The sequence below is a fragment of the Apteryx mantelli genome, chromosome 5 (genome assembly GCF_036417845.1).
Source record: "Apteryx mantelli isolate bAptMan1 chromosome 5, bAptMan1.hap1, whole genome shotgun sequence".
In the NCBI taxonomy this organism is placed as follows: domain Eukaryota; kingdom Metazoa; phylum Chordata; class Aves; order Apterygiformes; family Apterygidae; genus Apteryx; species Apteryx mantelli.
Genome location: NC_089982.1, coordinates 10,804,741 through 10,817,877, shown reverse-complemented (window position 1 = coordinate 10,817,877; position 13,137 = coordinate 10,804,741). Strand labels below are relative to the sequence as shown.

Sequence of the window (13,137 nt, the reverse complement as noted above, 5' to 3'; positions counted from 1 at the left end):
AACACAGAAGCCAATTCACTGTCTCTGCTCAAGGGACCAGAAGTATAAGAAGACACAAAACCCTGAAAACCAAGATGATGATTTTGACCTACAGCTATTAGACTTGATTAAAACTGCCAAAAAAGACCACCTTGTCAGTCATTTCTGTCATTTGAGGATGACTGCTCCCAAACTAGCCCATTCCATTAAGGAATCAATTTACTCCTTTAAGATGAAAATACCGCAGATGAGCAGGCAGTTCCCACTGATGCCCAAAACACAGAACCTGCCCAAGACGGTCATCAGGACAGAGCAACCATTCAGTGGAGGGGCAATCACTGAAAGGTACTCTCCACACAGAAGGATTTCAGGAATGTACTGCAAGAGATACATGCAGTGGTGCGTATGAACACACATGCGTAGCTGCACTGCTGTTATACCCCTTGCTTCAATCCCGAATATCACACAAACCATGAAGGAACGAAACCACTTCAGGTGAAGCATTAAGCAGAGATTGCCAGGATCCTGTGCATGAATGACAGAGTAGGTCTCTGTTCAAAACATTTAGGCTTTGATACTCTCAACAGCTTTGCCACTCAGACTGTGGAGACAGAACCTACCCTACCTCTCCCCATGACTCTAGCAGAAGAGATAGGGAACGGTACAATTCATAGAAAATCAGATAATTAGAAAGTATCCTGATGACATGTTAGTTTATCATCAATCTTATTTCTACAACCAAGGCAGGTCAGGTGCTATAAGGAACCTACTGAGAGACAATGACAGCTTGGACTATGTAGCCCTAAGGCAAGGGTGGCTAACACGAACTCCTCCGTCACTCCAGTCCCGCTGATGGAGACTGTGAAAGGTTTGGTGCTCACATACGCTCCTCCTGCACTCTGTGAGGTTTGGGAAATTTGGACTCGAGAGCAGACTTGGTGTTATTCTGAGGGTGAAATGAAGGGATAATGCTTTTGTTTAACGGTACAGGAGCAAGGGCAACTTCCCCTTTTTCCCTCTGCAGAGCACCCACGCCACAAAAACACTAATGTAGGTCTACTCCACATATAAGGGCAAAGGAACAGGGGCTCTACACACTGGTTTAGCAAAATTTCTTTTCCATAAAGTTGATCTCAAGAAGGGCTGTAAAACCCTAACTGTTGTACAGAAACATGCTGCTGGAACATAAACCCAAAACTATCCCAGTCCATGCACAAGAGAGACTTATTTTCATGAATTCATAATAACAAACAAACATCTCTTTCATATTTTAACCATTTCCACATCTCTGGAAGCGATTCTATCAATGAAATGAAGAATAAGCAAAGAAAAACGATAAGAAAACAGTCATTCTGCTTTATGACACACAAAACATCTCCAGACAGATACACATGGAATTAAAGCATACCTTACACAGATTTTCTTTCCTTAAAATATGCCACAGGAAAATATTTTAAAAAAAAACCCTAAAAACTAATAAACGCTATTTTCAAGTTTAACTGCTATACTATACTTGAGAAGCAAAAGGTTTCTCTCTGCATGAACATTCACACACGGAAGCACGCAAGCACACACGCACGCACACACACTCGCTCTCACATACCCCAGTGTGGAACCCAGAACTGAGCCGAGGGCACAGCACAGACATCGTGGCCTCACTCGAACAGGGCAGGAGAATCAAGAAGGGAAGGAATTAAAGGGCAATTAAAGCATCAAACAAGCAACACTGTACCCGTGGAAGAAGACCAGAGAGGACAGGAAATTGCTCAGCGGCTTTGTACTTTAAATACGTTTGCCTCCAATAAAGAAAATGATGTATAAGTTCTCTCCTGCTACAGAGAGCTAGGAAACACATTGATGGAGATGTACTGCTTGTGTTAAAATGTGAAAAATGTAAACCAACCCTATGATCTTCATAACAGACACAATGATTTTAACAAAACCAGGTCAGGATAGTCCTCTAGAGTTAAGGCACACATAAATATTATCTGGCTTGTTTAATCATGGTTTAAATACGCATCATCTTGAATATGTTTGTGTTGCTAAATGGATTACTCAGAAGCTATATACATACAGCATTAAATGATATGTTCAGGCATATTTTACCTGGTTATTAATGTGGAAAAAATCATAAATACATTTCTTTTCAGATGAATGAACAAGAAAACTATCATTTCTCAATCCATCAAAACCAACTTCAAACACCAAAAAACCAGAAATCTTTAACTTTGCTGTTATTTAGCAAGCAAAAAAGGTTTTTATTTCTGCATTTTTCCTGATCAAGCACCGTGGCATAAATGAAAAAGGAACTTAAAGCATTTAGCCTTTGGATAGCCTATACAGGAGACTGTTGAGCCACCTGGAAAAAAAGAAAACCTTAAATAATTCTGCAGCGCCAAGTAGAGATGCCTAGATGAATCCCAACGTCCATATGACAGCAGCGTTGCACACACACTGGGGCTTGGGTCCTGGGAGCACTATGCAGGTGCTGGCAGCACAGTGTTTTGTCAGGAATCACTAGCCCCAGTTTTGAGCAACGTATTACTATAATCAAAATGATAAGGAGGAAGAACGGGTTACTTCAAAGGTATACTTCAACTACCTTTCTGAAGTCTGCTTACAGTCCCAATTCCTGCTCTTTCCTTCTCCCTCTGAGAAAGCACACTTGAAGAAGGCTAAAGGGGAAGAAAAACATTTTCAAGTTTGTCCCTGATCCCTTTTTCAGCAGAAATGCTTTCCTGGTCCTGGTTCAGTCTCCAAGGCCCAAGAGGCTCATGTTATCTATACTGATGTCCCCCACCAGTCCCCTCAGCTCAGCCCCAACCTTGGTCACTACAGGAACTGTTCTCTTCATTGCACCATCAGTCGAATGGAAAAGGACTGCTGTGTGGGGACACACAATGTATTTCTCTCTTCATCTACCTTTTCTTTACCCGACCTGCCCATGCTCCCGATTTTTCCTTACCAAGGAACCTTCTCAATACCATTTGTGTAGGGAAGAGGACGAAGAGAGAGCTGCCTCCCTCCCTCTCTTGCCGGAGGGATTTCTTCAGGGAGCGGCTCAGCGAGACAGGCCTTTTGCTTTTGTGTCCCATTTTAAAAACACATGACATCTTTTTCCATTTGGAAAACCTAATACCCGAACTGATCACATATTTCCGTGCTATGAAAGATATTTGTGCAGCTCCTTATATTTTGGCCTAAATTGATCTACATTAAGTCTGTAGCAATACTACTGTATATCTATTCAGTTTTTCCTATGACCACACAGTCCTTGGAACAGCAGGGAGAGAGAGCAGCAACCCATTGGAAAATTATCATTTTAGAGGAGGATGAGGCTGGTGAATCAGCCTTGAAAACATGAAGCACACAACTAAGTGGAAACTCTGAGCACAACCCTTTTTACTACTTACAGTAAGTGCAAAGCACGGACGTTTCCCCAATTCACCAGCCTCTAGCAGGCAGCCAGGAAGTTGGTATGAAGAAAAGGTTTCTAAAATTACCCACTGAAGCAAAGAGATTTTCTCTGCATCTCTAAAAAAGAGCTTTCATTTCATTTGGGCTTAATTTTACTTTGCTCATCGGCCTAAGGTAACAGTTCAGAGGAAGAGGGGGAGGCAAAAAGGATTGGTGAAGAACACAGCTTGGAAGGCCCAAATCCTTCTTGCTGCTCTCTAAACCAGTGATGCCATTTTTTGCAAATAACCTCTAAGTGATTCATGTGTCTACCTGCGATATGTGTCTTCCCAGGATAATGCAGGCATAAATTCTTTGACATTTGCCAGGGAAAGGGAAAGGGGAAAGAGAGCTCTTTTGGCACACGGTAGAGGAGAATTTGTTCTAATCCTAGAACATGACAGATACAAGACTGGCCCAAATCTGGCCAGTGAAAAAAAGGGAAAAGAAGGAAAAAAATGAAGCTTGAGGAAACATCTGCATAAACTCTGCTTATACCACACGAAGGAGGGATGAAGTAGCAGTTTGTTTTGAGTGATAACTTCAAGGAGAAGCAAACTAGACATATGAAAGTTTCTTCTATGTTATGTTATATTATATTGACACTCCACTTTCATCACCATCATTTTCCTTCTCAATACTCCTTCCCTTGGCGTTTAATGCAAAAAGCCTGAAATCCTCATTCAACAACATGACGGCACTGCATTTTTCCGAGTTTGGTCTGCAGTTTCTGAACCTTGAGAAATCCTCTTTACTTTGGATTACTATGTTTGAAAAGGCTGCCTCCATGTCTGGGAAGTGCTACTTACTGGAGAGGTGACAGGGATGAACTCCAAGCCCAGCCTGACAGCGACCGAAGGCGACTGACCCGGCAGCGTTTCGTCAGACCAGGCGGACTGACCGAGGTTACTAGTCGGGACCTGTCAATCCAAGGAGGCAGCTGGAACATATCAAGCCTAGTTAATGAGCCTACAGGGCTGCCAAGTACAGCAAAACGCAAGTAGTAAGAACAGGCAGGGCAGGTTAAGGGAGTTCACTGCAAGGACGTAACTACTGTGGGAAGGGCACAGTAGGGCAGGTAGCATGAATACAGAAAACTTAAATCAGTCTGAGATACTGATGCCAACTACGCAGAGCGGCGCACAGCCCGGATGCGGTTTTATCTCCCTGTTTATTTTGATTTCCTGTCCTCTGCACTGTCAGAAGGTACCGGATTACCAGATGTCCACTTAGCCGCAGCCCGGGCAGCGGAAGCACAAGGCTTCCCACGCCGCCCCCGCAGCCCTCGGCCGTAATCGGGAGAGATCCCCGGAGGCGAGGGAACCGTCCCCTTTTGAGCCTCCGCACTCATCTTGCCCCGGGAGAGCCCAAACCTAGGCCTGCCCTGGTTGTGTCCCAGCACACGCTTGCTGGTGTCACCCCGAGGCTCTGCAGCTGCTCGGAAGTCAAGATGCTCTGATGACTTTCACACAGCACTGCTGAATCCCCTAATCGTTTTTTTTTTTTTTTTTTTAGGACTCCAGAATTAATCTCATCTTCATGAGTAAAGACTCTCCCACACGCGATAACCAGAGTCCCAGCAGCAATTTAAGTATTTATCTTCAAAATGCTTTCCTAATATGCTGAGAGTAAAAAGTCACCAGCTCCTAGAAAGCTACTTGTTCATGTAGTAACATAACACTGTCAGCTTGGGGGAAATCAAGAAACAAGACTTTTGTACAAACAGGTGAACAAGAAATCTGCCTTCAAGCGAGTTTTGGTGGAACAGTGGGTAATCAAAAGCATTTGAAACAAATCAAAATACCTTGAAAATGCTTAGATCCAGGTATGCACTTAAACACATGCATGAATTTAGGCATATTTTTAAGTGTTTTCCTCAACCAGTGACTAAGTCTTTGTATAACTCTCTCTAGTATGAGTATTTCAAACACATTTATCCCAGGAGAGTAACTGTGCACATTTCTGTACATCCTTCCAATCAAAAACTTCAAAACACACTAATGAAATGAATGCCAAAACCACTAACGGTAGGAAACTATCATCAGGCTCCTTTCACAAACACTGAAATTAAGACACAAAGTTGAAGACTAACTCTTGACAGCTGCTAGTTTCAAGAGGTCTCTGCTAGGGGATTCTGAGGCGAGATAAACAGAACCAAACTTGGAGAATATGATGAAACTCCCACGCTGAAGGTTGAACGTTAGCTTGTTTTAAAGAACTGATTAGGATGGTTTCATAAACATACAGAGATTTCTTCATGTCTCAGTAGCCTCAGAAAAAAGGATGACAATAAACAAATGAAGAATAATCTTTTGCAAATAAGATATCTGAGCAGTTTTGTTATTCTTGCCAATTGGTCTGTCTTTACAGATCCCCCTAGTTTCATAGCGGAAGGTTAGAAGGCAGGCAGACTGCTGAAGCCATTTCATTTGCAAATCGTTGCTTTTACAAATGAGTTGATGTAAATGGATGCAGCCTTACGGACTTGGAAGGCTATGGTTTTCTAATGAGCAAAACAAGTCACATTTTGCTTGGTATCCGAAGTCAATGATTAAAAGTTTAGCATACTTGGTCTGGCCCTTTTATTTAATATCAACGAAGTTAATGTTCTGCAAGAAACCAAAGACAACCTTGATTCATTTTTGGCATAATATAAACATGAACAGAAAACCAAATCGTAATTCACACAAGGATGCATGTGTCTATAAAGAACACTACTAGTCTAAAACATAAGTAATATCAAGATGCATCACAACTCAGTAACTGTTTGGTTTTCTTGCAAAGCAAGAAAGCTACTTCAGAAAATGAAGTAGCTTTCTTTACAATAAAAGGTAGAGACTTATTTAAGACTTTCTACCTCGATATTTTTAAATGTCAAGTTTGCTGTATTATGTTTGTTTACAATCTGAAACATTTGCAATGTTTTTTTGAAGCTGGCGTTTTTCACCTTCTGCAGCAGGTACAGTACTGCACCAGGCACAGTATTGCACCAGGCATAAGCAATCTGTGAAAACTGCCTTCTGCTACATCTGCCTTGAACTGTTCTAGTTCCACCTCCTTGAACATCTTGCAATTATTTCCTGCTTTGCTAAACCATATGCTCCTCTAGGAGCATACCAGCGCTTTCTTAGCACAAAACTGCAAAGTCACATAAATGTCCGAAGTGTTAAGCTATTAAACCTACTTGTACCATCTTCACTTCTTAGAACAGGAAACTTATTACTCCAGTCAAACACAAAAATACTGTCCCTTACATGCTCACCTGGGAATGCTCCCAGCATGGGGGAGATGAACTTTTAACTACCTTTCCTAGGAATATACATTAGATTAAACATTTCATTTAGTGCAGAGGCACACAAAATGCATTCCTGCACTTAACCAGAAGAGAAGGCACCATTAAGTCCTTCCTGACTCTTTATATGACCTGATCTTTATCAAAAAGGCAAAAGGGAAGACGTTACTCAGATTTAAATAGGGAAGGGGCTGTGCGACTTATGCAGGAAGGCTTGCCCTGCCAGTTAACAATACTTACTCACCTTGGTAAGTCCATGCCTAGCAAGACGGACAGCAGAAGAGTACAGAAGTGAGATAATGCTGTACAGCTGCTGGAAGGAACGAAAAGCAGGACAGAGGCAGAGCCAGAAATGGGAATGGAAGAATTACAGGACTATGAATGCGTGACGGGAACACACGTCCACTGCAAGGACTGGCCAGGTAAACTGAACCTTCTCCTTGGCCTTGTGAAGCCCTCTGTACGATTGTACATCCCTCCCCCGTTCCAACACACTCTGCCTCTGAACATTTACCAAACCAAAGCCAAATAAAGAAAAGGGAAAGCATCAACCAGTGGACTTAAATCGAGCCTGCTGTCTGTGAAACTACGATTTTACCATCTGTAGATCAAAGTTATTAAGAGCTTTTCTTCTTCTACCCTTCTCTGGCTTCAATCTCACAAGTCCACAGAGTCAAAGGCTGCTGCTACTTGCAGCTGATTAATGTCACCTTGACACAAGAACAACCTTGTAGAAAACTTGTATCAGGTTTTGCATCAGCAGTCTTCCTTTCCCACTGCTGGACCAACGTTTCTGCATTACAATAGCACCATCTTAACTTTAAAAGACTGCCTTTGCAGAGTGAATTTCAGCAATAAAAAAATAAGGAAGAGACAAAAACAGCCAGTGTTAACGATAGTGAGTATCAGCGATAATTACTGTAAGGCCAAATTCTTCCTTGAACTACAACCTACACAATCCCCCTGAATTAAGACAAGTCAGAATCATTCCACGTACTATCCAAAAACCAGAAAGGCTGATTTTGCTTGATGAATAAAACTCAGCTATAAGTTTTGCTGCAACCCTGGCAAATATTTGACAAATTCTATAAATATTATGTCCATAAATACCGCTATTGTGACCAAAATGACAGGCAAAACACCTAAGGAAACAACCCTTCCAAAACCAAAGCCCTACCCTTTCAATGTAAGGCAAAAATTAGTATTAGACAGTATTAAAATCCACCCATCCTGACTTTTACATAAGGAAATTGGGAAATGCAACTTTATAGGTTTTTTTTTACTATTATTATATGCTGTCACCTACATATCATAGCATTTGTCAGCTACTCATTAGCACTATAATTTTTTTAAGCACACAATAATAAAAACAAAGGGCAGCTTCTCCATGGCTAACGAAGTGTTCTTTTGCTAAAATAAGTACATGGACATGCACACAATTTTTCTAACAAACAAAGTTGTTTTCAAGGGATATTAAACAGCTGCGAAGAAAGGAATTTGCAGAACTGAAAGCATGCAGATGACTCTTGCTGCAACAACAGATAAATAAATCATTTTGTAACAAAAGCATTCAAATAGTTTGTTTTTAAATGTAAATTTAGATTCAGGAACAGACTACCGGCAAAATCTTGCGTTACTGGTGTAAATCCCAATTACCCTTTATATTTACAATCAAATAATCAGGATTTAGCTCTATTATGCACCTATTGCGGAGAGCAAAAACTAATATGAAATACAATAATGTACATGAAGTTACAAAATATACAATTTTGCCCAACTATCAGCAGGTCTCTTACAAGTCATTATTAAAAATCTCCTTATGCACAAAAGAAAATTTGCCAGAGCTTCCACTAGCTCGTGGCAAGCCAAGTATTCTTCTTCTGTAACCTAGGATATCAAACCTCCTTAGAAGCTCTACATTGAGTGAATTGGTACCACTGCAGTTTCCTTTCTTTCTCCCCAAAGGTAAGGACTTAGCTGAGCACACTAGCAAGCTTCTGAATTCCTTTGAAGTTGAAAATAAATCTTTCCAATAGACACATGGTCCTAGAATTTCTCACTGTTGTTCCAGTTTCTGTTAAGCCATATTTAACTCACTCTTCACATCTTTAGGATACACTGAGGATCAAATATTCTAGCTTGGTTGAGAGAGGCATAGTACAGCAACACAGAAGCCTGAAATGCTAACTTAAAATTACTTCTGTTAGCTCTGGAGCTGGTGGGAGAAAAAAAAACCTGAAATCACACCAATCTTCAGGATTATTTATTTCACACTCGCTTAGAGCCTCAAAAGGCTGTTACAACAGCCAGGTGAAGAAAGCAAGCAAAGGTGCTCCAAAAAGGTGCTTTTCAACACATGAGCTGTTCTCATTCTGGTTGCAGGCAACAGGGGGGAGCAAAGCCACTGCAGCAGCTCTCCGCCAGCCGGGGCGTCCCCAGGTAGCAGGGCAACACGCAGCGCGGCGGCTGCAGTGAGGTCTGCTCCTGACAAGGGAGGTGCTCAAGGAAACGAGGTCAACAGAGATCAAAGCCCGTCATAAATGCTGCCTGGGGAATCAACCCAAACCAACTTATCCCTTCCTGTAAAAATGCCCGCAGAGGGAGGTCTTAGGCAGCCGTATCCAGAAGCCTTCTGTGCCCCAAGGGCTAGCTGGAGGAGCAGCAGCAACGTCAGGGAGCAGGGTCACATCAACACTGTTTACCGCAACCCCCCACTTCACACTGGGGCTGCGCTCTCACGTTGGCTTCTGACCCTCCGTGCAGTGGGTGGCACAGGGCCTTGAAGAAGCCCCACAAAGACCTCATACAACAGCTCAGGTCAGCCTGACAAGAGACAACAGTGATTCAGGAGCATTTACCCACTCTCCTCCCTAAACAAAAAGCACGTTTTCTCCTAGTCCATTCTCCTTAATTTAATTCCACTTAATCCAATTCATTGTCTTAAGTGCTGTCTCAACCCAAGAACTTCATTCAGGATTTCTGCTAAAATACAGCTCACAACGCAAAGGTCTCATTCATTGTGAGAGCTGCCTCCAGAGCATGCACGCAGATGTCTGCTTGGCCTTCGTAAATGCAGTGTGCTGTCAACAGATACTACTTCGATTAAAAAAAATAGCAGTTGATAACCTCAGATGTGAACACCACCAGTATTTCCTTCATTTAATTAAGGAAAGTCAAAGTGTTTTGGTTGCACATAGCCCTAAGGTTCGAATCATGTGTTTGAAACATATATACAATTACTCTGTGACTGCTTTACCTGAAATAAACTATGTACAGGAGAAGCTCATTCCAGAGGCATGGGGGTTTGCTAGCCAGTTCTTATCGCAAAATGGAATCATATCATTAACATCTCTGGCACATGATAGCAAGAGGGAAGCATGTTTCAAAGAAGGCATACTTGTTGCAGACTTGTTCATACGACTTCTCTCCTAAATAGCAGCAGAAAAACCACTACATTAATCTTCCTGGATGTTGCAGTCATGTTCCACTACTGCTCCTGCTACTTAAAGAGTACAAGGTAAGTATTGTTAGCTTGCTTTACCGCATGATTGAATTAACGAATGGTATGTGTACTCAATGTATGTCCGCTCTTTCAATATGGGATTTGTGCACCAAGCCAGTCGTTGCATCTGCTGAAGCCACAATGAAAATATCATGCATTTTTGACTAACACAGCAATCGGGCTAGCATAGTTTTGAGAACCAACCATTTATAGATGTGAACCACTCAATTCTTTTATGATACCTTCAGATGAAACAGAATTGCATGTAGGAAAACAAAAAGCAAGCTTATTTTATAAACAAACCCTTTAGAATTTAAACCTGTTGCTAACCTTAGGCTACAGGGCAGCCTACGAATTTGCTACACATGCGAAGTATACAGTGATAATTTGGATGTCAGATTCTATACTCACTCAACAAGAGGTCTTCTTGTAAGCATTAAAATAACTTCATTATAATTTCATGAGGTCTTACAAATGGAAAAATTAAAAAAGAGCCAAAAAGCAGGTATGATTTCTCTCTTTTGTATCAGTCAGAATAAAGACTTAGCTCACCAAATCACAGGAATTATGTCAGAGTAAACCACTAGGACCATATAAATCAAGTATGTACTAACGGATTTTCTAAGGGATTTTAAAAAAAATGAAGTTCTTCAAACGATATCATTACTACTGGGTACTCAATAGCAACAAAATCTGCTTGCAAAGTGATAAAATACCAGACATGTATGCCACTGAATAAGTCTTACCAGACCATCACAATTGCTAATAGCAACAGAAGCTCCGGGGATGTCAGTTATGTCTCCAACATAAGCGCAGTTGGTCCACAGGGGCTCTCTTTTCCATAATCTCTCTGTAGTAGTTCTAGTCTGACTTGTGTTCCCAGCATCATTTCCATTTCCAGTTTCCACAGAGTCTTCGTACCACTCCACTACTGCCTCAGGAGCCACCAAACGAGTGTTGGGTTTCAGCCGGAGATGGAATTCCCTTCCAAAAGCAGTGACGTTAAAATACAGTTGTTTGGGGCTTTGGGATACCTCCCTTGTTGATCTTCTTTGATGACTTGCAGAGAGGATATTGGAGATATAGCTTCCATCTGCATTGGTACTGATTGGAATCACTAACCCATACGGTCTTGGCCTGCTTTTTGCTAATTCTGCCAAGAAAAATATCCAAAAACAAACTAAAATTAGAACGAGAGTACGGAACAAACTTGAAGAATGAAGAACAAACGCATGGTTATATAAGCGTATGTCACTAGAATAAACTGTAAACGCAAAGATACAACATGCCATTACCTTGACTTTTACAGGCTACATTCATTTCAGAGAACGCTCAAACTGCAGTTCATTTATCATACAACACACCACAATTAATATGTTTTCAGGCTTAATTTCAATTGCGATGCATGTTGGACACCCTGCCTCCCATGCCTGTATCTCCTGTTTAGGTTCCCTGTTAGAATTACTCTAAATCATTCAGCTCAAGAACAGTGAAAACCTGCGTACGTTTAAAAAAAAGGACAGAGGACAGTGCCATTTTCCACACCATCATGTGCTAAATTATCTACTTACTAGCCAGTCTGGATATAAGCAGACCAGTCTAGTGTAGGCAAATCGAAGGTACGCTTCACTGCTCTCTTTACTTACTACACTCAGACTTGCACATCTTCACTTGGGTACCATATAGCAAGGCCTTTAGTACTCTTAATACATCATTTTTTACTAAAGAAATGCTTGTACTACTTTTACATAAACTCAGGGAGGACGTGTAAGAAAAGAGAAACATGCTTGATAGATCATCATGTTAAGCAAGATATGACAAACCAGTAATAATGTGACAGCAAGCACATTTCAACATTAGGAAAAGCATACGAACAATATCAAGCTGAATGAACACGAGAAGCTGTGCCCAGAAAGGCACCTCAAAAAAAAAAGAAAAAAAAAAAAGAAAAAAACCCCACACCATGGAAGTTAGGATACACATTAAGCACATGTAAAACATACTCCACATGCCAAAATTCTTATATTTTTCCATAAAAATTACACAGAAAACCCTGAAAATATTCATTTATATTTATCTGCAGAGTTTTCCAAGTTACAGGTTTGCTTAATAGCCAAAGAAGGGGCAGACACCCTTTTGAATTCTCTTACAAGAAGCGCCACGGCACTCTTACACACGCCTTACAGAACTGCTTGCTCCTGTTGCAAGACTTCCATTAAGATTTTGAAAATTAAGTGCCATGTTTGGTATGTAACTGCAGTTTGCATATATTTGTCCCATCTCAAAAAGCTGAAATACAGATAGAAATACAGTTTCTTCAATATAGTCACTGCAGTGGTTATGACTGCGAAGAGCTAGGGTATCACTCAATTACGTCAGCAGTGGTATGAGCAACAACTCTTCCCTCTACAGATCTCCTCTGACAAATGCCCTTATCCAGAAACTTGCTATTCCCCTTTACCTTTGCCTAACTTGAATGAGAGAGCTCAAAAACAACAGAGAAGTTAATTATTTTTAAAAGCCTTTATAAATTCTTCCCTAAATGCTGCACCTCACCACAGTACACAGATGCTGTTAAAACAGCAGAGCAGCACCCTGCGGGCAGTACTGCCTCAAGAAGTGCTCAGGTGAAACTCGAGTAGCTCCATGACATTACCCTTAGCCAAGGTAATGTGCCCTAAGCACAGGGCATGCTTCCAAGGAGAAGGCATTGCTGTAATACCTCTACGCAGTCTCCCAGGATCTCCAGGTACCTGATGGTGCAGTTAGGTACGGCTGTGGGCAACCAATTGCCAGGAAAAGTTATCCCAAGGCTAATTAATTTAGCAGAGGCACCAGCCAGGTAAGCAAAGCCAGAGCGGAACAAAGATAACAGCAATTAAAGCCGCATTGACCTATCATTTCCTAG

At 41.4% G+C, this 13,137-nt stretch overlaps 1 protein-coding gene across 2 annotated transcripts in view; it reads right to left on the bottom strand.

Moving 5' to 3' along the window:
• The window catches only part of ADAMTS3 (ADAM metallopeptidase with thrombospondin type 1 motif 3), a 137,567-nt gene that overhangs the window by 116,162 nt on the left and 8,268 nt on the right, over positions 1–13,137 (bottom strand). Inside the window, exon 3 of one of the 2 annotated variants that reach the window (XM_067297494.1) lies at positions 10,976–11,382. In XM_067297494.1, the coding sequence (XP_067153595.1) occupies positions 10,976–11,382 (407 nt within the window). Of the gene's footprint in view, positions 1–10,975; positions 11,383–13,137 lie in introns of those variants that run through there. The other variant, XM_067297495.1, reaches the window with a different exon arrangement.